Source organism: Schistocerca gregaria, chromosome 1 (assembly GCF_023897955.1).
Source record: "Schistocerca gregaria isolate iqSchGreg1 chromosome 1, iqSchGreg1.2, whole genome shotgun sequence".
NCBI classification, from domain to species: domain Eukaryota; kingdom Metazoa; phylum Arthropoda; class Insecta; order Orthoptera; family Acrididae; genus Schistocerca; species Schistocerca gregaria.
In genome coordinates, this window is record NC_064920.1 from 455,162,194 (window position 1) to 455,187,914 (window position 25,721).

At 46.4% G+C, this 25,721-nt stretch overlaps 1 protein-coding gene across 2 annotated transcripts in view; it reads left to right on the plus strand.

Annotated features, from left to right (window-relative positions):
* Nucleotides 1–25,721, plus strand: part of LOC126352265 (exostosin-1) — a 1,075,747-nt gene that overhangs the window by 1,030,105 nt on the left and 19,921 nt on the right. For both annotated transcript variants that reach the window (XM_050002675.1, XM_050002674.1), the window contains exon 4: nucleotides 13,208–13,468. In XM_050002675.1, the coding sequence (XP_049858632.1) occupies nucleotides 13,208–13,468 (261 nt within the window). The remainder of the gene's footprint in view (nucleotides 1–13,207; nucleotides 13,469–25,721) is intronic.

Sequence of the window (25,721 nt, forward strand, 5' to 3'; positions counted from 1 at the left end):
GGGGTATCGGGACTTCCGGCAACGGCCATCCTGCCAGGATGAAGCGTGGTACATCGTCTCTCGCTGGTGGCCAGCCGCCAGCAGTCTCTAAGCGTTCTCGGGCTCAGTTTAACGCTCAGAAGTACGATCCGAAAACGTCCCCTTCCCTGGCCACACCGTGGGAGGAACGTAAGTCTCAGGATGGCAGTAGCAGTTATTCGCCCCGCTTCTTAGTTTGTACGAGGGCTGATGGGGAGTCTTTTCTCTCCACAAAGCCTCAGTTCTTCGTCGAGCATTTAGAAGACAAGTTTGGGGAGGTGGAGGGCTTGTCAAAAATGCGCTCTGGGTCAGTCCTGATACAAACGGCATCCTCTGCCCAGTCACGACGGTTACTCGCTTGTGACAAGTTCAGGGATGTTGCCGTTACGATCACACCCCATAAGAGTTTAAATATGGTCCAGGTAGTTATTTACCATAGGGATCTTCTTTTGCAGTTTGATGAAGAGCTGCGCGCCAATTTAGAGCGCCGGGTGTACATTTCGTCCGGCGCGTTCATCGGGGTCCGAAGGAAAATCAGATTGCTACCGGTGCCTTCATCTTGGCCTTCGAAGGGGATACATTACCGGAAAAGGTCAAGGTGATGGTCTACCGATGTGACCTTAAGCCCTATATCCCTCCCCCGATGCGGTGCTTCAAGTGCTGGAAGTTCGGCCATATGTCTTCTCGCTGCACTTCAAGCCTCACATGTCGAGATTGCGGACGCCCATCACATCCCAATACTCCATGTGCCCCGCCTTCCATCTGTGTCAACTACGGGGAGCGCCATTCACCTTGGTCGCCAGACTGCCGAATTTTCCAGAAAGAGCGTAAAATCATGGAATACAAGACCCTGGACCGACTAACCTATACTGAGGCCAAAAGGAAATACGACCGACTCCATCCTGTGAGAATGACATCTTCCTACGCTGCTCTTACAACACCTGTGCTAGCCCCGTCTGTTTCTCCAATTGTGGCCGGATCGACGAGTAGTACAACTCCTCCTGCCCCCTCGACAGTGGGGAGCTCTACCCACTGGGTTGCTCCTGCGCCACCTACCTCAGGAGCAACACCATCCCACCCATCGGGGACGTCCGTCCCCACTTCTAAGCTGGAGAAGTGTAAAACTTCTTCGGCTTCTCACGCTCGCAAGGCATCCCTTGGGTCCCTCCCTTCCCAGGTTTCCGCCAGCGAGAAGGCTGACGACCGACAGTGGCGTAAGTGGCCGCAATCAGCTGGTCGTAGGGCTTCACGATCCTCCTCCGTCCCGGAGACTGAATCGGTGAAGCCCTCCCAGTCGGTGCGACCCAAGGAACGGCGTGAGAAACCCAAGAAGAGCTCTCAGCCCAAGGAACTCGCGGTGGCAGCCATCCCACCGCAACCTTCTAGCTCTGCGTCTGAGGAGGCGGTGGAGATTCTGGCGTCCGCTGAGGACCTCGATCTCGCCGGTCCATCAGACGCCATGGAAAGCACTATCACAGGTGCTAAATCGGAGGCAGCAGGTGACCAAGCGGCGTAATCTCCCTTCCCAGTCCCGTCACGCCTTTCTCAGCCATGGACAACACCATCCTCCAGTGGAACTGCAGCAGTTTCTTCCACCATCTAGCTGAGCTCCGCCAACTTATCAGCCTTCACCCTTTCCTCTGCATTGCTCTGCAGGAAACTTGGTTTCCGGCAATGCGAACTCCCGTCCTCCGTGGCTACCGGAGTTATTATAAGAACTGGGCAGCTTATGAAAGGGTGTCTGGTGGCGTCTGCATATATGTCCTGAACTCTCTTCACAGCGAGTCTGTACCTCTCCAAACACCTTTCGAGGCTGTCGCTGTTCGGGTGTGGACGCCACAGGCTGTTACCGTTTGCAGTCTTTACCTTCCACCGGATGGTGATGTCGCGCAGCATGTCATGGCTGCTCTGATATCCCAATTGCCGCCACCTTTCTTGTTACTGGGCGACTTTAACGCCCATAACCATCTGTGGGGTGGGTCGGTGGCAACAGGTCGAGGCGCTATCGTTGAGCATTTATTGGCGCAACTCGATCTCTCGATATTAAATGATAGTGCCTTCACACACTTCAGTCTGTCGCATGGCACATACTCCCCCATTGACCTTTCGATCTGTAGTCCTAGCCTCTTACCGTCTGTCCAATGGAGAGTGCATGACGACCTTTGTGGTAGTGACCACTTTCCGATCTTTCTGTCACTACCACAGCGTCAGTCTTCTGGGCGCCCTAGCAGATGGGCTCTGAATAAGGCTGACTGGGACTTGTTCTCCTCCACTGCCGCTATTGAGCCTCTCTCTAACGATGACATTGATGCAGTGGTTCAATCGGTCACCACCGACATCGTTACTGCCTCCGAATCTGCCATTCCCCGTTCTCCTGGGTCCCCTCGGCGGCGGACTGTGCCTTGGTGGTCGCCTGAGATCGCTGAAGCGATTAAAGATCGCTGGCGGGCGCTCCAGCGTTACAAGCGACATCCCTCAATCGAACACCTTATCACCTTCAAACGGCTGCGTGCGCGAGCCCGCCGCATTATCCGCCAACGCAAGCAGGAGTGCTGGGAGCGGTATGTGTCCACCATTGGCCTCCATGTCACTCCATCGCAGGTCTGGGCCAAGATTCGCCGCCTCTGTGGCTATCGGACTCCTGTCAGTGTCCCTGCGCGCTCACTGAATGGAGCAGTTTGTACTGACTCCGACGTCATTGCAAGCCGCTTGGCAGAGCACTTTGACCTGCATTCCGCTTCTGCCAACTACCCCTTGGGCTTCCTCTCTATTAACGAGCGGATAGTACGTCGGAGTCTTTCTTTTCGCACCCACCATCCTGAATTGTACAATGTTCCATTCCGTGAGTGGGAATTCCGCAGTGCCCTCGCAGCTTGTCCTGATACCGCTCCTGGCCCAGATAGCATCCACTCTCAGATACTGAAACACCTTTCAGTGGACTGCCAGCGATCCCTCCTCGACCTTTACAACGGCATTTGGGTCGAGGGTGAGTTTCCGTCGCAATGGCGGGAAAATCTTGTTGTCCCCATTCTGAAACCGGGGAAGAACCTTTTGGAGGTGGACAGCTACCGTCCCATTAGCCTCACTAACGTTCTTTGCAAGTTGCTTGAACGGATGGTGAGCCGGCGCTTGAATTGGGTATTGGAGTCTCGGGGCCTTCTGGCTCCGTCTCAGGGTGGGTTCCGTAAAGGCCGCTCCGCCGCCGACAATCTGGTGAGCCTGGAGTCGGCCATCCGTACTGCCTTTGCCCGCCGTCAGCATCTGGTCGCTGTCTTTTTCGACATGCGGAAGGCGTATGATACGACATGGCGTCATCACATCCTTTCTGCGCTTCATGGATGGGACCTTCGGGGCCCTCTGCCGATCTATATCCGCCATTTTCTGTCGTATCGTACCTTCCGCGTGCACGTCGCGGCCTCATATAGTTCCTCCCAAGTCCAGGAGAACGGTGTGCCACAGGGTTCTGTTCTGTCTGTCTGTTTTTAATAGCCTTTAACGGGCTCGCTGCGGCCGTGGGAAATTCTGTCTGCGCTTCCCTGAATGCTGAGGACTTCTGCCTTTACTACAGCTCCATTGGCATTGCAGCTGTTGAACGTCAGCAGCCGGGCGCTATCCGCAAGGCGCAGTCTTGGGCTGTAGCGCATGGCTTCCAGTTTTCGGCAGCCAAGACGTGCGTTATGCATTTCTGCCGGCGACGCACTGTTCACCCGGAGCCGCGGCTTTATCTTGACGGCGAGCTTCTTACAGTGGTGGAGCTACATAGGTTTTTGGGGGTGGTTTTTGATGCCTGGTTGACTTGGCTGCCTCATATTCGGCAGCTTAAACAGGCGTGTTGGGGGCATCTAAATGCTCTGCCATGCCGGAGTCACACCAGGTGGGACGCCGACCGATCTACTCTCCTACGGCTTTACCAGGCCTTAATCCAGTCCCGTCTGGACTATGGGAGTCTGGCTTATGGCTCAGCATCCCCTTCTGCGTTGCGGGTGCTGGACCCAATACTACACAGTGGGATACGACTTGCCACTGGTGCCTTCCGGACCAGCCCTGTGGACAGCATACTTATGGAGGCAGGCGTCCCTCCACTGCGGTTACGACGCCAACAATTACTGGCTGCTTATTCTGCCCATGTTTTTAGCTTGCCCGTGCATCCAAATTATCGTGTCCTGTTCCCGCAGTCAGTCGTCCGTCTGCCAGAACGTCGGCCCCGGTCGGGTTGTCCGATCGCCGTACGCGTCAAACAGCTTCTCTACGGGCTTGGGTGTTTCCCTGTACCACCTCCTTTCCGGTCCCCTCTGCGTACTCCCCCATGGTGTGTGCCTCGCCCTTGCCTTCGGCTCGACTTGGCACAGGGCCCGAAGGACTCAGTCCCTCCGGTGGCCTTCCGACGCCGCTTTTATTCCATCCTGGCCACGTATCAGGGCTCTGGCGTTGTCTATACCGATGGTTCGATGGTTGCTGGTTGTGTAGGTTATGCACTAACTCTAGGGGACCATTCTGAACAACGTTCGTTGCCGGCTGGCTGCAGTGTTTACACTGCTGAGCTGGTCGCCATCTTTCGTGCCCTAGAGTCTATCCGCTCCTGCTCAGGTGAGTCCTTCGTTATCTGTAGCGATTACCTGAGCGGTTTACGAGCTCTCGACCAGTGTTTCCCTCGTTCTCGTCTGGTGATGGCTATCTAGGAGTCCATGCATACTCTTGCCCGTTGCGGCAGATCTGTGGTCTTTGTTTGGACTCCGGGCCATGTTGGGATACCCGGAAATGAAACTGTTGATCGCCTGGCGAAAGAGGCCACTAGTGCACCATCTCTGGAGATTGGTCTCCCGGCGACTGATTTGCGGGCACTATTACGCCGCAAAGTTTTCGATTTATGGGACACTGATTGGTGCAATCTGCCCGTGCCAAACAAACTACGCCGTATCAAGGAGACGACTACTGTGTGGCGGTCATCCATGCGAGCCAACCGCAGGGAATCAGTCGTCCTTTGTCGGCTTCGCATTGGCCACATCCGATTCACGCACAGTTATTTACTGTGTCGTGAGGATCCCCCTCTTTGTCGTTGTGGGGCGTCCTTGACGGTGGTCCATATTCTGTTGGAGTGCGCCCTTTTAACTGTGCTCAGGCAGTCTTTTGCGTTGCCTGATACGCTCTCTGCGCTTTAATCTGACGACTCTTCCATAGCGGACATAGTTCTGCGTTTTATTCGGGCAGGAGGATTTTATCGCTTAATGTAAGTGTGTGAGTTTTTGAGTAGATTCTGGCCTATGGCCTACGATTTGTCAGATTTTTTTTTCATGTGTTTCTCGGTGGTTGGCTTTTCCCTTTTTGTTTGTATGGTCGGCCAACCACCGTCACACTCTGTGTGATTTTAGTTCGCATTGTCTGGTCTTTGTCTACGTTTTTCTTGTTCTGTGTCGTCTGTCTTATCGTCTGTTGATCGTTTTTATTCTCTGTGGGTGTTTTTAGTATTTGGAAAAAGGGACCGGTGACCGTAGCAGTCTGGTCCCTTTAACCCCCACAAACCAAACCAAACCTTCCATGACCACAGCGCTGCACGGTGTCGTGGTTGCAAAGATGGACCTCGCCATGGACGTCGGGAGTGAAGTTGTGCATCATGCAGCCCATTGCGCACAGTTTGAGCCGTAACACGACGTTCTGCGGCTGCACCAATGGCTTTATTCAACATGGTGGCGTTGCTGTCAGGATTCTTCCCAGCCATAATCCGTAGGTTGCGGTCATCCACTGCAGTAGCAGCCCTTGGGCGTCCTGAGCGAGGCATATCATCGACAGTTCCTGTCTCTCTGTATCTCCTCTATTTCCGAACAACATATCTTTGGTTCACTCCGAGACGCCTGGACACTTCCCTTGTTGAGAGCCCTTCTTGGCACAAAGTAACAATGCGGACGCGATCGAACCGCGGAATTGACCGTCTAGACATGGTTGAATTAAAGACAACACGAGCTGTGTACCTTCTACCTTGTAGAGTGACTGTGACTGGAACAGATCGGCTGTCAGACCCCCTCCGTCTAATAGGCGCTGCCCATGCACGGCTGTTTACATCTTTGGGCGGGTTTAGTGACATCTCTGAACAGTCAAAGGGACTATGTCTGTGATACAATATCCACAGTCAACGTCTGTTTTCAGGAGTTCTGGGAACTGAGGTAATGCAAAACTGTTTTTAATGTGTGTAGTTCTCCCAGCGTATGATAGCAGCCGCCGGCACACAGGGTCACAGAATGTAGCAAGGAATATTCGGACATGTTCCCTATGAGCTGTATATATTGCTATTCCTAGTACATCTAGAGCACAGAGTGAAATTCAAATGTGTGTGAAATGTTATGGGACTTAACTGCTAAGGTCATCAGTCCCTAAGCGTACACACTACTTAACCTAAATGATCCTAAGGACAAACACACACACACCCATGCCCGAGGGAGGACTCGAACCTCCGCCGGGACCAACCGCACAGAAACGCGGACCATTGGAGATGTCTAGAAGAAGCAACTGTCTATTTTTAAAATGTTTTGCTGTGGAACAAAAATTAAGTGAGAAAGTCTGTGAAAGACCCTTACCTAGAGAAGACACAAGTCAGTGGGACATGTGGGACGGCATTCATGGATAGTTAACCTGGCGCAGGACGGAGCAGCAGACACAGACCGCAGACTGTAACATCGAAAACAGATTATAAAGGTAGTCGGGTGCACTAGTTACATAGCTATGAAAACTTCAGTAGAAGACAGAGAAAGACAGAGGGCAGGATCAGATCGGCTGAAAGACTGATGACTTACATGTTTTTCTCATCGGTACTATCATAAAATATTTATTGGGTCCTCTACTGCACCAGCAACGTTGGAGAAGTCAGCAATAGTTTCCTGAGGGAATCTATCGGGAAGAGTTTGGGGAAATTATTCCAAACCTTCACCAACATTACCCGTACGGAAATTTGAACTCCACCCCTTTGTAATGCTAATACGTAGTCTTGTTCCTTGCGATAACGCACTCCGGTGATTCAGAACTGACGGGACTGAAAGGGAGAAGATAGGGAAACGGAGTGAAAGGAAGAAACATGTACAGCATTTCACTTGGAATTCTCATGAAAATGACAGGGTTACTTGAAACCAGGCTGCCCTTGGACTGCCGAGTTCTCGGTGTTTTTCATATGATGTTTCGTGAATTCTTATGTAATGAAAGTAAAAGATCAGCTCGTCTTCTTTATTGCGCACGCGGAACTTAATCTGCTGAATGTCCTTTGCGGCGCGCTCGCAGTTTACAGTAAATAACCAACTGTCTGCAGGTAGTTGCGCGCAAATACAGTCCATATTCTCCGTCGAGGATCAGTTGCCTTCCTTTTCATGAGCTGCAAATGTTAAGAAGCACACACAAACTCTACATGTATTACGCAATGTTGATTGTTGCGGAATAACATTGGCCGCCTAATATCTGTATTGGCGGATTGCGCATAACTATAAAGGTATTGTTTGGCAATGCAAACAAACTCGTCACATTGGAACTCATTCACTATATTGCGCAACATACTGTACCATGTAAGAATGGTACGCAGGTATTGCCCGATACACCTCAGTTCCTGCCGAGACCGAGAGAAATTATACTTATTCCAAAGGAAGTTCCGCAAAAAACTGAAAAAAGTTAATGATAAAAGATTAGAAGTTAGGATAGGCGTATATGTCGTGTAATAGTTGAAATGTTTTATTTTGTGGTTAGTTGCTTTTGTTGTGGTTTACGGTCTACGCTTCCACGAAAGAGTCCCTAGTCAATTGAAATGTTAGCAAAGAGCTTCTCAGACTTGTTCCTGACCTCCATAATTATGTTCTGCGAAGCAAGCACCTCAGCTGCAACACGCATCCACCCCTTGAGCGCGGACATCTTCTGTATGGAGGTAGGCAGCTAACTGACACGTAAAGGACATAAATATTTCGCACAAATTGTGTACCGTACTTGAGCTCGCAGTTTCGCACCAACACAGTATTATTGTGTCAAGAACATGGAGCGTGTGAGGGCCGATTTAGATTCCTTCTAGCTTCTTACCTGCTAGTACCTTCGCAAAAAGGCGAGGCATTCATATCTTGGAATGAGGACATTTTGATTTTTACGCGTATTTTACATTACAACTACTTTTGAACTATCGGTTTATTTTCATACGTAATCAGCTCATGCTATTTTAGCTCCCAAAAATAACCATAGCACTACAACTCGTTATATCATATTACTAATATGACTGATACACATAACTGTCAAATGTACGAGACCCCACTTTTGACTGCACTTTGTGACATATTCTCAGTAAATATTTCCCTTTTAAGACGTATCACCATTCTCTCCATCAGTGCCATTACTTAAGTGTCATGTACACAATTAGTCAATTCACTTAACGACTGGGCGTCCGTTGTGTAGCTTGCTCGTAAGATTGTTTTCCCATTTGTTTGTAATAGTTCATGTTCATGGTTCACAAATTCTGAAAACCCTTCATTTTTATTGTTCTTTCGTAGATCTGATGGCTGTTCAGCCGAAACCAGTTACATGTGGAAACATTCTTACTTTTGTTGGAAGGAAGTTCCGCGGCAGTATTCGCGTCTGCCAGCGTACCCCTTTATGTTGGTTTAGTAGGGATTCATGCTCGACCCATTGTGATACATCACCAGTTTATGTACTTGTATAGTTTCTGTAAATCCTACTATATTTCTAAATTTTCCCTTCAGCAATTTACTAGGAGACGTGCACACCGGTAAGTAATTGCCTTTTCATCTCCGTCCAAAGCTGTTCTCCTGCCGCAAAGACTTTCCGCAGTATTGTAACGCTGCTCCGAGAGTAGCGCTGGTGAAACATGCGAAGTGTGTGCGGCGGCGCCTCTTTTCCACACCCTTCCTCTCTGCCCCCATCCCCACCACGTCTGGTTAAATGGTTAAATGGCGCCTCCCAGAGGAACCTGCAGACATTAGCTCTCATGTTGGCGGCCTTCCGCGGCGCGCCTGTTTCCTGATTATTTAAACATGGGATGCGAAATGTGAGACTCGCCGCAATTAAAACGCCCGCCTGTACATTTCGAGTCCCATACAGGACTAATTTGTTTCTTTCCGCTGGGCTGCCGTCGCTGTCATCTCCCAACACCCATCCTCACTCGCTCCTTCAGCTTTTATGACACAGTGGGTCCACGGCCGCGAAATGCCTTCGCCTTCCTGCCGAATCTCTACTGCCGGAGATTACAACAGTAGTCATCCATTTAGAGAACATGCGAGCTACCTCCGTGGTCGCGTAGACACTGAAGATGCCATCTGGTGGCGTTGCAGGCGCGAAAGTAAGGGGAGTACATAAGCAGAGCAGAGACGAATGAGGAATCATTAAAAGCTCTTCCGAATAACAAAGCGCCAAAACTGGATGACATATCTGGCAAAGCACTAGAGGAACTCTCCCAAGAAGCCTTGAGCCACCTGACAGAGGCCTTCAACAGCATACTGACGTGTAAAAAAACAAAACAAAAAACCTAAGAGCTGGAAGCAGGAGATGGTGATAGCTGTTCCGAAAGCAGGAAAGAGCCACAGAGATAACAAAAACTACAGACCCATCAGTCTTCTGCCGCAAACACGCAAAATCGTGGAAAGACTATGTTGTTGTTGTTGTTGTTGTTGTCTTCAGTCCTGAGACTGGTTTGATACAGCTCTCCATGCTACTCTATCCTGTGCAAGCTGTTTCATCTCCCAGTACCTACTGCAACCTACATCCTTCTGAATCTGCTTAGTGTACTCATCTCTCGGTCTCCCTCTACGATTTTTACCCTCAACGCTGCCCTCCAATGCTAAATTTGTGATCCCTTGATGCCTCAAAACATGTCCTACCAACCGATCCCTTCTTCTAGTCAAGTTGTGCCACAAACTTCTCTTCTCCCCAATCCTATTCAATACCTCCTCATTAGTTACGTGATCTATCCACCTTATCTTCAGTATTCTTCTGTAGCACCACATTTCGAAAGCTTCTATTCTCTTCTTGTCCAAACTATTTATCGTCCATGTTTCACTTCCATATATGGCTACACTCCATACAAATACTTTCAGAAACGACTTCCTGATACATAAATCTATATTCGATGTTAACAAATTTCTCTTCTTCAGAAACGCTTTCCTTGCCATTGCCAGTCTACATTTTATATCCTCTCTACTTCGACCATCATCAGTTATGTTGCTCCCCAAATAGCAAAACTCCTTTACTACTTTAAGTTTCTCATTTCCTAATCTAATTCCCTCAGCATCACCCGATTTAATTTGACTACATTCCATTATCCTCGTTTTGCTTTTGTTAATGTTCATCTTACATCCTCCTTTCAAGACACTGTCCATTCCATTCAACTGCTCTTCCAAGTCCTTTGCCGTCTCTGATAGAATTACAATGTCATCGGCGAACCTCAAAGTTTTTACTTCGTCTCCATGAATTTTAATACCTACTCCAAATTTTTCTTTTGTTTCCTTTACTGCTTGCTCAATATACAGATTGAATAACATCGGGGAGAGGCTACAACCCTGTCTCACTCCTTTCCCAACCACAGCTTCCCTTTCATGCCCCTCGACTCTTATTACTGCCATCTGGTTTCTGTACAAATTGTAAATATCCTTTCGCTCCCTGTATTTTACCCCTGCCACTTTCAGAATTTGAAAGAGAGTATTCCAGTCAACATTGTCAAAAGCTTTCTCTAAGTCTACAAATGCTAGAAACGTAGGTTTGCCTTTTCTTAATCTTTCTTCTAAGATAAGTCGTAAGGTCAGTATTGCCTCACGTGTTCCAACATTTCTACGGAATCCAAACTGATCCTCCCCGAGGTCCGCATCTACCAGTCGAAAGACTATTCCTTCTCAAAATTAGAATAATCGAAGGTAGAGGAATACTGCCCCCAAAACAGTTCTAATTCCGAACAGGGCACTGCTACTCAGCAACTCATCAGGATCGTAGAATATATCACCAAGGCGTAAAACGACAAAGAATACTGTGACGCTGTATCTATAGACGTGCCGAAAACATTCGACACTGTTTATCATCAAATATTGATATGGAAACTCCACAGCTTGGTATCCCTACAAAATCATCTTAGTCTTCTACTTATAAGATCGTACCTTTGTGGTGCGGGTCGAAGAATGCACAACTGTGGGACGAATTTCTGAAGGACTTCCACAGGGATCCGTCCTTGGACCGTCCCAATACGTGCTCTGTTTATACATCCGACTTTCCCTGGTCCCCAAGAGTGGAGCGTGCAATCTACGTCCATACCACTGCCGTTTATACTAGCAGCGGATGGCATCAGGTGATGCGCAGACTGCAAAGGGGCATGCAAGTAACTTGAAAGGTGGTCGTGGGCTGAAACGTCAAGCCGTCCTATTCACCAGGAGAAGACCGCCAAATACTCATAGATATTGGACAGCAAACTTATCTGGTAACGCCACACCGCCGATGTCTGACAAAGTTGATAAGAGACTTGGAGCCTTGTATCCTCTGCTTGACGGATTTAGCTAACTTCCGCCACCTACGGCACGTATACTCGTCCAATAGTGGATTATGGAAGTGCAGCCTGGGGCACAGCAGCGAAGACACACCTTCACCCACTTCAACATCAACAGAATAAGTCTCTGAGACGGATTTTTCACGTTCTCTTTGTTTTGTTATTATCCTTGATCATAGTTACCGTAATTGTGGAAACTCACGATAAAGTGATATAAATTGTACTAAAAGTATTTTTCACTAAACATATAAGGCCAAACATCGACACAGTGTCCGCCATCTTGTCAAACTTTCCGTCAGCCAAAATTTCTCGCAACACGTCGAACGTGATCTATGCTCTACGTGCATGTCAAACAGCACCGTACATGGTCAAATGTTTGGCAAATATAGTAAAGTTTGATAAATAGTTTGATCGTGTACGAGGGCTCTTAGGGTCGTTCACCCTGCGAAAAAAAACAAAAAAAAACATAAATAGCGACATGCGAATAGCATTGGTTGGTAAGTCTATATATCTTCATGATAAATGTCCTTCTTCCCCCTTATACTTATTTCTCCCGCTTAGTTTGGAAGAGACGTTAGTTGTGTGTTGTCTTCTTCATCGCGAAAAATATTAACAAAAGGGTAACACTCCAGACTTGTATATAGGCCAGACGCGATGTTAAAAAACCAGACATGTCTGGCTGAACCTGGACATATGCAGCCCTAGCTAGGGACGACATCGATACAAGCACTACATAGAACAGGTAGACGAGTGCCAGACGCCGATTCGCAAAGCTGGGCCAAGAATGGGTTATCTTTTATTTGGAGCCTCGGGTAAAAAGCAAGATTCGTTAGACATACTGAGTCTTGAAACTTCCTGGCAGATTAAAACTGTGTGCTGGACCGAGACTCGAACTCGGAACCTTTGCCTTTAGCGGGCAAGTGCTCTACCAACTGAGCTACCCAAGCACGACTCAAGCCCCGTTCTCACAGCTTCACTTCCGCCAGTTCGAGTCCCGGTCCGGCACATAGTTTTAATATGCCAGGAAGTTTCATATCAGCGCACACTCAGCTGCGCAGTGAAAATCTCATTCTGGACACTGAGTCTTAGTTCATGAGTGAATCTCGCAAGCTGAGCGACGACGAGTGTTAAAACATAAAAATGGGATGTGGGGGGAAGGGGCCGCAGGGGGGGTGGGGGGAGGGAGGTCTTCGTAGGTAAGGGGAAGGAATGGTTAGGTCTCGAAGGCTGCCATCGCCGGCAATGAACCTAGTTACGCCACCACAGCCCCACTTACCACTGCTACATAGTCTGCATACCTGGTACCGAGCGAGATGGTGCCGCGGTTACACACTGGGCTCACGTTTGGGACGACGACTGTTCAAAACCACGTCCCGTCACTCTGATTTAGGTTTCCTGTGATTTCCCTAAATAGTTCCAGACGAATGGCGGGATGATTCCGTTGAAAAGGGCACGACCGATTTCCTTTCCCACCCTTGACACTATCCGAGCTTGTGCTGCGTCTGTAATGGCCTCGATACGCGATCTCCCCCCCCCCCCCCCCCCCCCTTTTTTTCCATACCTACTCCTCCGAGTTTCCAACACTCACGCCCACGCCCAGTCCTCGAACGACACCCAGCCCAGAAAGTAAATCCATCGAGTTGAGGGACAGCTGGCAGCTGTGTGACGCTTTGTGGTCGCGTGCTGTTGCAGATCATCCGGGAGCGGCTGCCGCGGCAGCCGTCGCGTGAGGGCTTCGCGTGGAACTGGAGCCCCGGCGCGCTGGTGGCTCTGCCCGGCTTCTCGGACTCGTGGCGCCGCTACCCGTTCCACCTGCCGCGGCTGGGCGCGCGCCCCGGCGCCTCCTTCACCGCCGTCGTCTACTCGCAGCTCGGCGCCGCCGCCCTCGCCTCCAGCGCCGCCCCGCTGCACCGCCTGCTGCGCAACGTCGCCCGCAGCGCGCACGTCGCCAGGGTGAGTAGCGCCGCCACCTTTATTGACCGCAAATTCGCACCACGTGACCATTCATCCTGTCTGTGTGTTTCGTTCTTTCATTACTTTGTTTGGTCGTAAGTCCTTCATTACACGAGTAATTCAGACGAAATATCTTACAAGTTCAAAGAATTTAAAATACCAAAAAACTTGTATGCTGAAGTGACAGATTTTCATGAATAGCATAAAAATTAACGAGGATACCACCTGGCAATCGGATTTTTGTATTTTTCTATATTTATTGTTAACTACAGGGCACAAACTCACTCGAAAACAATCAACACTACGCAGCACGAAGGAATTATCCGAATTGGACGGAGATCGGTAGGTGCGATCTACATGTGCAGTGAAGCAAGTTACGAGAATTTCAGGAAAATTGGGTGATTTAATCGAGAGAAAGAGCTTCAGAAATTTATCAAATCAATGACGGATTGCTGCACGTCTCTCCTCATGCAAGTAGTTGTTCGGCTTCGCATTAGTTGATAGAGCTTTTGGATGTTCCCCTGAGAGATATCGTGCTGAATTTTGTCCAGTTGGCATGTTAGATCCTCAAAATCCCGAGATGGTTGGAGCACCCTGCCCGTAATGCCTCAAACTTTCTCAGTTGGGAAGAGATCCGGCGACCTTGCTGGCCAATGTCGGGTTTGTCTACCACGAAGAAAAGCAATAGAAACTCACACTGTGTGCCGCGGACATTATCTTGTTAAAATGTAAGTCCAGGATGAAGGGCAACAAAACAGGGTGTAAAATATCTTCGTCGTACTGCTGTGCCGTGAGGGTGCAGCAGATAACAACTAAGCAGACGCTGCTATGAAAAGAAGTGCCACCCATACTGAAACTCCTGGATGTCGGGCTGTAAGTCAGGCAACAGTCAGTTCGGTACCGCGCCGCTGTCAGTAGAGTCTCTAGAAACGTCGTCATTGGTCAGGGGAGCTATATTAGAAGCGGGTCTCATCGCTGAAGACAGTTCTACTCCAGTCACATCTTCAGACTGGAGTAGAATGGCCTTCAGTGATGAATCCTGCTTCGAGCGCAACCCCGTTGACCAGCGAAAACGTGTCTGCAGACGCCGTGGATGTAGGTGGGATACCAATCAGACTGTTGCCTGGCATGTAGCCCCACAACCAGGAGCGACGATCTGGGATGCCACTTCTTTTCATAGCAGGATCCTTTCCGCTCACAAAAATTCTAGAGAAAATCGAATTTGAAGTATTCTAAAGCAGTTCAGTTCACTAAACTGACGGGTTTAGCTGGCAGTAGCATTTAAAATGCATTTTAAAGTGACGACCTAATCGTTGTAGTAATAGCCCATATTCGGTTATGGATAGTTCTCTGCGAAATTGGAGGAAGACCGTACCAGATCTGACGGGACTCTGGCTGGGTAATGGGTACCGGAAAGGAAGGAACATTAATTTCCGACAGGACGACGATAGTTTGACCGAAAATGTTTGTCTGTAAGCAAATACACATTACAGCAGCTTCGGTTTTCTGTCATACCGTTCTTTAAATGCGTTGCTGCCGTGCAGCAGCATTGTTTGAAGAAAATATTCCAAGGAACGACTTGGATCCAATAAGAACATGATACACGAATGAAGGCACAAAAGGATTAAGACCTCTTTTACAAGGAAGTAAGTCTTACGGGAGAGAAAACAAAAGTAGACAGATTCAACCAATATTCAAACGTGATTATGAAAATGGAATTGGCCACCAGTGGATCCAACAAACTCATGCATTGTAGAAATCGACTTAACAAGATAATTTATATAAAAAGAAGAAAGTTTAGAAATTTGATGTGTGTGTGTGTGTGTGTGTGTGTGTGTGTGTGTGTGTGTGTGTGTGTGAGAGAGAGAGAGAGAGAGAGAGAGAGAGAGAGAGAGAGAGAGAGAGAGAGGGGGGGGGGGGGGGGGGGAGGGGGGCAATGCTGAGTTGAGGAAGCTGTTGGAGAGTGAGAAAAGGAGTTACAGTAGATAACAAAAAAATACAGTTCCTTGTTAAAATGTTCCTAGACGACTGCAATCGAAACTAGAAGAAGAAGAAGAAGATGATGATGATGAGTATTAGTGTGGAAGTATTTACTACTATTCAGGATTTCCTGTGGAAAAACAATTATTTGTAATTGTGTTGACGTCTCGGAAGTGTTTGGATCCAACTGCGTCGTTCTCGATTAGTGCTCTCTGCTTAATGATCCTTCGTTGTGAAATACTATGCTTCCGAAGTACTCTGTTCAGAGTGCTCTAAGGTATTTTGAGTGGATCAACAGTGCGACTGAGTGAACGTCCTGAGTTCTATGCCGCGTCACCTCGCCCAGTGATAACCTCTCTCGATACATCGGTTTGTACTCTCGGCACACTTTGAATGGAAGATCAGTTGACCGATCCATCCGACTGCCTGCCGTGTTGACTGTCCCGGTCTCCACTGCTGTCGATGCACTTGGCAATCGAGCGACGCTCATTGCGCTGCCCTGCGATGGCACACGAATTTCTAAAGTAGCCCCGAATTGGCTGGCTGTCAGGGCCGTATCGCTGGCCGCAGATTTGCGTGATTAATGCCGCAGTGAGTGATGGACGCGGCCGCTGCCGTCGCGGGGCTGTGCCGATAGGCTATCGGCGCGGTCCACGTGATGGCCCCCGTGACGTGGACTAATGCCCGCGATTTGTTAGCGCCGCCGCCTCTGCCCTGGCCCGGCACAATCACTCATCGAAAATAACCTGAGCATTGCCTTATCAGGGCTCAAGCAAGGAACCGTGTGACTAATGCGGAATTATTTAAAACCAAAATTATCAGTTTTCTGCCCTACGGCAGGTCTTCACATGTAGCTCCCGTTGCGCTCCTGTCATTTGCTACTCTTTTCGTTTTCTCATAATTGTTTCCTGTCCTTATACTATCCACCATCTGGTGTCTTTTTCGTCCTCTTCTTCTTCTGCCATTCAACGTTCCCTCCATAGCATCCATCAGTAAACAATATCTTCTCAGCCAACGTCTAAGCTAGCTATGTTTCCCGTCCCATATTACCTTTAAAATATCTGTGTCTTCCTTCACTCTTCTCAGCACCCCTTCATTTCTCACTTTAACTCATTCTATCCTTTCCATCTTTTTCCAAATCCGCATCACGAATGCTTCTATTCTTCTTTGTTCCTGTTTCCTCGGCGTCCTTGTCTCAGCTCCATGTGATGCCACGCTGCATGTAAAGAAATTCGCCTTTCTCAGGTCCCTGTCCATGCACCCACACAGGAGCCTCCTCTTCTTATTAAATGCCTTATTGACAATTGCTATATTTGTTTTCACCTCCTAATTACATCTTGGGTCGTGCGTGATTATTCTTTCCAGATATTTGGAAACCCCAACTTGTTCTACATCATCCTGTCCTAACTTTATAGTTCTTCTTACTTTTCTTGCACTTATCACCACACATTTCGTCTCATTCGGAATTCCTCACAGATTTTATTTGATGCTTTTAACATTCCAGTCATAGCTTTTCATTCTCTGCCAGTAACAGCATATCATCAGCAAATGGAATGGGTTCTGTCCTCCTACTTCCAACCTGCACTCGTGTTTTTCGTTTCAAACATTTCTGAATTGTATGCTCCAAATATTACACATTATTGGGGAGAGACAGCGGCCTAGTCTCACTCCCTTCCAGTTGTGCTTTCCTCTATCATCTCATTCCCAATCTGTACTTGTATTTTCTGTTGTAAGTATAGATTCTTAATCAGCCTTTTATCCCTTCAGTCGACAGCATTCTTCCTCAGAATGTCCATTACGCTATTCAATTACACACTATCGAAGGCTTTCTCCGGCCGGAGTGGCCGACCGGTTCTAGGCGCTACAGTCAGGAACTGCGCGACTGCTACGGTCGCAGGTTCGAATCGTGCTTCGGGCATGGATGTGCGTGATATCCTTAGGTTAGGTAGGTTTAAGTAGGTCTAAGTTCTAGAGGACTGATGACCACAGATGTTAAGTCCCATAGTGCTCAGAGCCATTTTTGAGCTGTCTCCAGGTGGATGAAAGCAGTATAAATTCCTCTTCCTCTTTCAATGTGCTTCTCAGTAATCCAGTTGTATCTCGTATACCGTTCCCTCTTCTAAATCCACACTGTTCCTGTGCAATATTTTTTTTCAGTCTTCCGCAAAATCTGCTGTTTATCACCCGAAATAGAACTTTTGGTGCATGAGAAATCAAACTTATGGTTCTAAAATCCTCACATTTCTTGTCATTGTTTTGCATATCTGTTGGTATAATTACTGCCGAGAGAAAGTCATCCGATCATTCACCCTTTTCATATATCTTATTGTATATATACGTTAACTGTTTCACACCACTATTCCTTAGGCTCTGAAACAATTCTGCTAGTAATCCACCAGTTCCCTTTGCTTTGTTATTCTTGATGTCTCATAAAACGCTTTCTACTTCTCCTTCCAAGATGCAGCATCCTTTGTCCTCTTCTATAACTCTCGTCTCCTTTTCAAATTGGTTTTTGATCAGCTTCATATAGCCACTCTTCAATTCTTGCCACCTTCCCAACACTTCCTCTGGTTTATGCTTAATAAAATAAATTTTATATCGAGCAATGGGGAAGACCTGAAACAGCTTGACCGGCCGAGGTGGTGCGGTGGTAAGATACTCGAGAGCCTTGCGGAGAGTGTCAACAAACTGTAATGTCAGCCAATGTAAGAGAGACGTTGTGTGTCACGGGTATGTTTAATCTGAAATTCCAAGACGCCTACGTCCCAAGAAGCGTGGGACAGCGGATTGGTTTGTCCCACTTAGGTCCCGCTAAATAACCGCGACAGGTTAATCCAAAAAATTAGAGCTCATACTGAGAGAGCCGCACGTACGTTATCCTGCGCCCCTATTACAACTACCGTAACTGCGCCCTCTTCCCCATCTCCTCCAGTAAAACTAGCTTTTTTCCAATTTTTTCTCTACAAATTACACAAATTTCATTGCTTTCTATGTATACTTAATAAAAATGAATCACTACTGAAAAATATAACTTCAGAGATTTACATTGTTGAATACAGAAGCGGTAACAGCAAAATATATCGGTCACGAAAGATCAGTGTCTTGGAACGTGTACTGGTCATTGGATTCAACTGAGTAACAGATCTGTCAGGGACATTGTAATCATTCCAAAGCTGCTCTAAACGGCTATTGGGTACGTCATTATGAAATGTAAACGCTAAGGAACAACAATTAGAGCTAAACTAAGACGAGGCAAATGCCATATACCACTGACTGACAGCATCGGTCCAACCCAGCGGAGGGTGGTTGTGGAAAATCGCAAGTAGTCAGCGGAACGAATCACTCGTAAAGAGTTAAAAATTATGGGGTACAGTGGTCGAGCAGTTTATCATTAGCCATTCATTTCTGCAGTCCATGGTAATCCACGTTTGAGCGACGCTTGTGGACAGTGGATGAGAGGAGAAGAGTGATTTTGAGTGATGAATCACCCTATACTCTGTTCCAGTCCGAGAGAAGTGTTCGTGTTTGGTGACTGGCTGCAGTATAATACGTGCCATCATGTGAATACGAGGAAGATGGTATTACGGTATGGAGGTGTGTTTCATAGTTAGGTTGCGGACTCCTTTTTGCGCTTAGGAAATCGCGAAACGCGGAAGGATATCGAAACATTTTACAGCGTTGTGTACTGCTTACAGTAGAAGCACAGTTCGATGACGAGGATTGTTTGTATCAGCACGACAGTACACCGCGTCATGAAGCATCATTTGTGTGGAAACTGTTTGGGAGCAATAACTTTCGTAAAATTGACTATCCTACCCAGAGTCCCCCGACCTGAACCCATGGAACACCTTCGGGATGAGCTAGGAAATGGACTTCGCTCCTAACACTCGTGTTCAACATGATAGCCTTCTACGATCTGGTCCCTATGAGGAGAATGGGCTGCAATTCCTATACATTCAGACTCCTTACCGAAAGCGACACCAGAAGAATCATAAAGGCAAAGGGTGGACACATCTCCTGTCAGTGTCTACTAGTAAATGTCCGAATATTTTTCGTCGGATAGTGTATATCTTGTGTTTATGGCAGCTACTGTAGATCAAACCAGATGAGCAGGATTGGCGGGCACAGTTAAAAATTGGAAGTTTTTGCCCAATTAGGATATTTGCTTCAGATCTCGCTTGAGGACGTTTGAGATCCAGCAGGGTCGTGGCAAAGTTTTATTAGTAGCAAGAACTCAGTTGTTGAACATTAGCGAGATGTGTAAGCGGCAGATGTGTGAATCAAGCGTCCTGTTGCCTCCTGGACGAAGTGACACTGTTGAAACGACAGTGAGACAACAGTCGCGGGCAGCGGGGAAGCTTACTTCTCATAGACAGAACACAGGAGCGCGAGGCGCACAAGAACTCGTGCAGGTGCCTCTACTGGTTAATTCTTCAACGTTCCTCCATTTTTATGTTGATTTTTGCGCTTCCCCTGCGCTTGCAGCCTCGGCGAGGGCCTGTCACATCATCCCGTCGGTAGGGCACTGCATACGGAAGCTTACCGACAGGCTTTCTTCCCAAGCACCATTTGGGAATGGAGAAGGGAAGGGGGCAAGTGATAGTACATCCGGAGGTATCCTTCCCCACACACCATAAGGTGGTTTGCGAAACACAGATGCAGCAGATGGGGCTCCCGTTCAGGAGTTCAAATCCTGTCCGGTCATCCAAATTTGGATTTCCCATGATTTCCATAAAATCGCTTTAAACAACTGTCAGCTTGTGATTCTTGAGTTTGTCCCGGCGTATTTAACAATCAAAATATCCACGGGTATACTGCCGGTCTATAGTGTCCCACGGGCACTGTCAGCTTGGTTCCTTTGAAAATGATACGATCGATTTCCTACCCAATCCCCAACTGGAGATTCTGTCTCGAATATATATAGGGAATAGAGGTCTGCACGGATAAGAGAAAAGTATGCTGAGAAATTTGTGACTGGCACCTGTTTCTGTCTGTAAAAATCAGGATCTTGCAATTTACATTTCAGTGAGAAATAACTCAAAGGCTATTCGTGACCACGGTTTAATACAACATAGCCGATACTGAAACAGGTTTTGTGAATATTTTTGCAACATTGGGAAGTCAATTGAACTCTCCATCAGTCTTCACTGTCAAATGGTTCTAAAGTAGTTTCTTTTATCAAACACACATGGTATGACCATAATATTAAATCACACGCACAGACATATAAGATATATGTCGAAAGGATTCATTGACCTGTATACCGTTCGTTATTTCTCTCGTATATGAAAGCCGGACAGATATTAGAACATAGAGCGACGGTTAGAAACAGTGGTGTGTCCCACAGTAATTTTGATGTCGCTTTGTGGCAACGTATGGTAGTTGCATAAGTAATAGTGGCTCCCGCAAACGAAAGAGTAATGATTCAGACGTGAGGCAGGTGCTGATAAGACGGAAGTAGGGTGTAATGTACGTGTAATTGTGGGGAAGAAAAGCAAAGAGGTGGGCATGTCGCCATATTGAGCCCTCACCTACTTACTTCAGAACGCTCTGCATAGCAGCCAACATAGCGGTATTATTAGTATTGATTATGTGTGATCGAAAGAGGCGAAAACCTTAATACTGGAACTATCTTTCAGTTTTTACCCACACTATAACTATTATTGCTGTAATCCGCAGATATGATCGCTCATAAACACATCGACGCGGACTTTTTTCCACAAACAAAATGTAACCGCCTAAATCTGCATCGACACAGACCTCGGCCTGTGTGCCTACGAGAAGAGCAAACGGATTTCTTGGGCTGTCGAGTGTGTATAAATAATCTACGCACGCAGACCTCTATTTCCTCTCCTCGAGTCATCCTTCTCAAACAAATTAATGGCTACACAGATCCACAAATAAGTCTCGATGCAGCGGTCAAATTCAGCAACGGCTGTCAAAGAGATCATCACGAAAGAAAGAAAGAAAGAAAACGAAACGGACAGGTGCGAGTAGGGCTCGCTCTCCGAGGGTTCCGTACAAATTTAATTATGTATACAACAGTAATATTAATAGCAACAATAATAATAATAATAATATAATAATAATAATAATAATGCTGGCCATGGTGGCCAAGCGGTTCTAGGCGCTACAGTCTGGAACCGCGCGACCGCTATGGTCGCAGGTTCGAATCCTGCCTCGGACATGGATGTGTGTGATGTCCTTAGGTTAGTTAGGTTTAAGTAGGTCTAAGTTCTAGGGGACTGATGACCTAGCAGTTAAGTCCCATAGTGCTCGGAGCCATTTGAACCATTTTTGAAGTAATAATAATAATAATAATTATTATTATTATTATTATTATTATTATTATTATTATTATTATTATTATTATTCCATGTGGCTCAATGGCCTGGTGCAAGTTTTTCAATTGGGCGCCACTTCAGGAACTTACAACATAACTTGTCCCAGTTATCCAACCAGGGAAGAATCCGAACCACGTGTCGTTCCTGGAGATTTCTCACCTCTTTGAATGGTGAAGTTTCTGTTAAAACGAAGACTGAAAAAATCCGTGGTCCGACCGAGATTCGTTCATCCGACTTCTCGATTTCCAGGGACACATTTTATCGCTAGACCACCATTCCCGACATGTATATATATATATATTTCATCTACATGATTTGATGAGAGAGTTTGTGAATGTCAAAACATGTGACATAAACGGCCATATCTTTTCATTGCATTGAGCTAGAAGCTTTAATTTTTTAGACCGCCAAGGGAAAGTATCGTAGACCTCAGTATTTGACATAAATAGATGCTCCATTCACTTGAGAAAAAGGATTCAATCGGATAGTGATATGACAAGGGCTTCGTTTTTACCGATTACAGTACAAAACAATAAAAAAAAAAAAAAGTATCCGCCCTAAGGCGTATCCTCATTCATTTTTGGAAAAATGAGTAGAAATATGACATCTGGTGTAGTTTACACATGTCTGCTTTGTAAAGTTTTCATGTTATTTTTTCGAGGTTAGAGGAGGTATTATAACACCGACCCAGTCAACAGCATTCAAGGTTGCAGCGATTGCCAACCGTTCTCATTTAAGATAACCGTAGTTTCTGCAGATCATTTGAAGCCAGTTACAGAAAAAACAGCCTATCTGTCTCTAATGGCTTCAACGTCGACGGCACGTGGCGCATAACCTCTCTCGTATCAAAGATAAAGGAAGCGTTCGATAAAGATACAGATTGTGTTCGAATAAGAGGGAAAACTTATAAAAGGCTCTGCTGTGCCGGTCGCCCCTGCTGGTTCTGCTACCTGGGGAAGCATACACGCCGACGTATCGGCTGGTGCCGTAAAGACTGCGCCGCGCAACATGCATAATGTATCGCGCTGCTGCTGACGTCATCGCTGCAGTCTGCACTCCAGACGTCTAACTACCGTTCTCTCGCAGTCAGTGAAGCAAGTATGGCCTTCCGCGCCGGTCCAACCAACAAAATGAACTCGTAACTTCCATTTGAAATTTTCTTTGCACACTGAATGGTTTTCGTTTGATTTTATACGCTTTTCACTCTAGATGCCAAGAAGTCGACAAAGAGGCACAACAGACAGTTCTGTTAGCTGTTCGTTGTAATTTTTAAATAGAGTACTAATTTTGTTTTCGCTCATACATCCCCCTTAACTAAATTCATAATGTCATCAGAGTAAGAGAAAGTCATTTTTTGTTTCGGTAAATAACTTCTGTAATAGTATTCATGTTTTTGACCCACACGAAGATTTTCGCAACGGTCAAATCACTTTAATGACTATTAAATAAAACTTCGAACATGATAATCAGGAATTCACATTATTATCTTCACGACTTAGATAAGAACAACTGTTTCCGTAGTTTGCAACTGAATTTTTATTTTGTTTTTAACGAAACTAGTTTCACCTCTCAGTAATAAGTATCTGCATTTAACCACATAAATAGTAATTGCTACAACTCAGGTAAATGTTTCAAAGAACAGTGCTGTCATCATCAGGTTGCTGATCCATAGTTTTTGGCGTTCATTAAAAAAATGAATAAATAAAAAATATAGTGTGCTGTGGGTCTCTTTCTTACATAAAATCGTCAACTTCACAACCGTGCAGCATGCCTTCTCGTGTGTTCACTGGACGTATCTCTTGATGTCCGGAGGTAGCTGTGAGCCGCCATGTTGAAGTACAACTGTGCATGTGTAGCTTCTGTTTATATTTCCACGTGAGTTATTTGGGCAACCTCTAGTTTTACTTCCTCGAACTATTCATCTGCATTAAAATTATTAAAAACTGTTAACAAATTTTGTTCTATTATCATTCATTTGAACATTAAGAACATTGTTAGATTACTTTTCGTGTTTGGCTTTTCCTAATTCTTCTTCTCTCTTTTCCATCTGCAGGATTTATAAATCGTCTTCTATACCCATTAAGAGGAGGCCTGTTTCAGAAACGTGATGGGCCGCCTTTGACTTCTCGTAACTCTTCAATCTGACAGCGTCCTCGTCTTCTTTATATCTGGACGGAAAGGTTCGCCTTGTCTGCGCAATATATGTTGCGTCGCATGGCGTCTACTGTATTTTATACAGTCCCGAACTTTCAGATGTGTTTGCCTTCCTGCAGATTATCATCGAATTGGGATGGTGCATCGTCATGTTGATACCACATCCTCTCGTGATAGCTGATGTACAGGCTCCAAAACGTGTGACAGCACATGTGGAAGCGTCATCAGCTAACGTGAATTACTCAAATACTAACAAAGTCCGTTTGGTTGATTTTGTATAATTTTACACCACAGGTTGGGAGAGTCTTTTTGCTGGTGACCAGAGATGAGAGGGGCAAGGGGTTTTCTTCACTCCATAGGTGGCTGTTGCGGCAGCTGGAAACGCCTTCATAACTGAAAAGCCTCATTATTGAACAATACTAATTGTAAGAATATCGGCCGTGCACTACCGAACTGCATAACTCACTGAAATAAACGAATTGTGGGTTCAGAAAAAATTTATTCTCACTGGTTGCACACGTTATTTATCACGTCAGGTGCTGCTCCATACAAACTGTCCATGCCATATTCTTCGTAGCGCGCAAGTTGACGGGTGCTTATAGGCGATTCTTTTTGCTCGCACAATCTAACGCATCTCGTCAAATTCTACTGTGCGAACAAATCTTTGTCGAGAACCTTGACTAGCTCTGTGTGGCTTGAGTGGCTCAGTTTCTGTCCACGGCTATAAATTTCTGCCAATTATGATGACGTCCATTGCGAAACTTCCCTTTGTTCATTAGTTAGCCTTGCAGTCGCTATATCGTGCTGCTCCACAGATTAAATTGATGTCTGCCGCCTCCTGCAAAACGAGTGGTATTCCATTTTCGACTGCCAGTTGCGAACGTTAAACAGTGGTAATATCGTAATTAATAAAGACAACAAATTCCTGAAATTAGTCTGATTGTTACGAATTTTTCCGAATAAAACCATCTAGATGGCTTAATATATTTTTATTTATTATGGCGTGTTTCGGCTACGACCATAATCAGCTCCGATAACTGATATCAGCCGGCCGATGTGGCCGAGCGGTTCTAGGTGCTATAGTCTGGAACCGCGCGACCGCTACGGTCGCAGGTTCGAATCCTACCTCGGGCATGGATGTGAGTGATGTCCTTAGGTTAGTTGGGTTTAAGTAGTTCTAAGTTCTAGGGGACTGATGACCTCAGAAGTTAAGTCCCATAGTGCTCAGAGCCATTTGAACCAACTGATATCAGAGTACGATTAGAAAGATATGTGTTTCTTGTGCTCACCAAATGTACTTGGCGTTGAACACTCAAATGTGGCACGAAGAGACCCCCCTCATCCCATATCTCCAAAGTAGATGATATTAAGAGGTGGCTCTCGTCTACGCAGCAACTATACAGCTTTTTACAGTACTTAGTTGTAGTATGAAGAATGTGCGTGGCAATATAACTCGGTGTTCATTTCCATCGATCTGTCATTAAAAAATAGTTTATTAGTAGATCCAGTGAACGACAACTAACATCAGTTTTTATAATATCCAGTTTGGCTATTTTTAGTGGTGGCTATAGACAAATCTCTCTTGCACACGGTTCTGGTTTGAAATACTATCTTTGTGTTACTCACTGACTAACTGACTGGAACCGTTTGTCCGCTTATGTCCATGTTTGACGGGTGGTTGTCAACTTGGGAACTGTATGTGTGACACTAGGCAGAATCTTAACATAGTTCTTATCGTGCTCCCTCGCTAGCAGTCTAACATAAACTATGTTGCG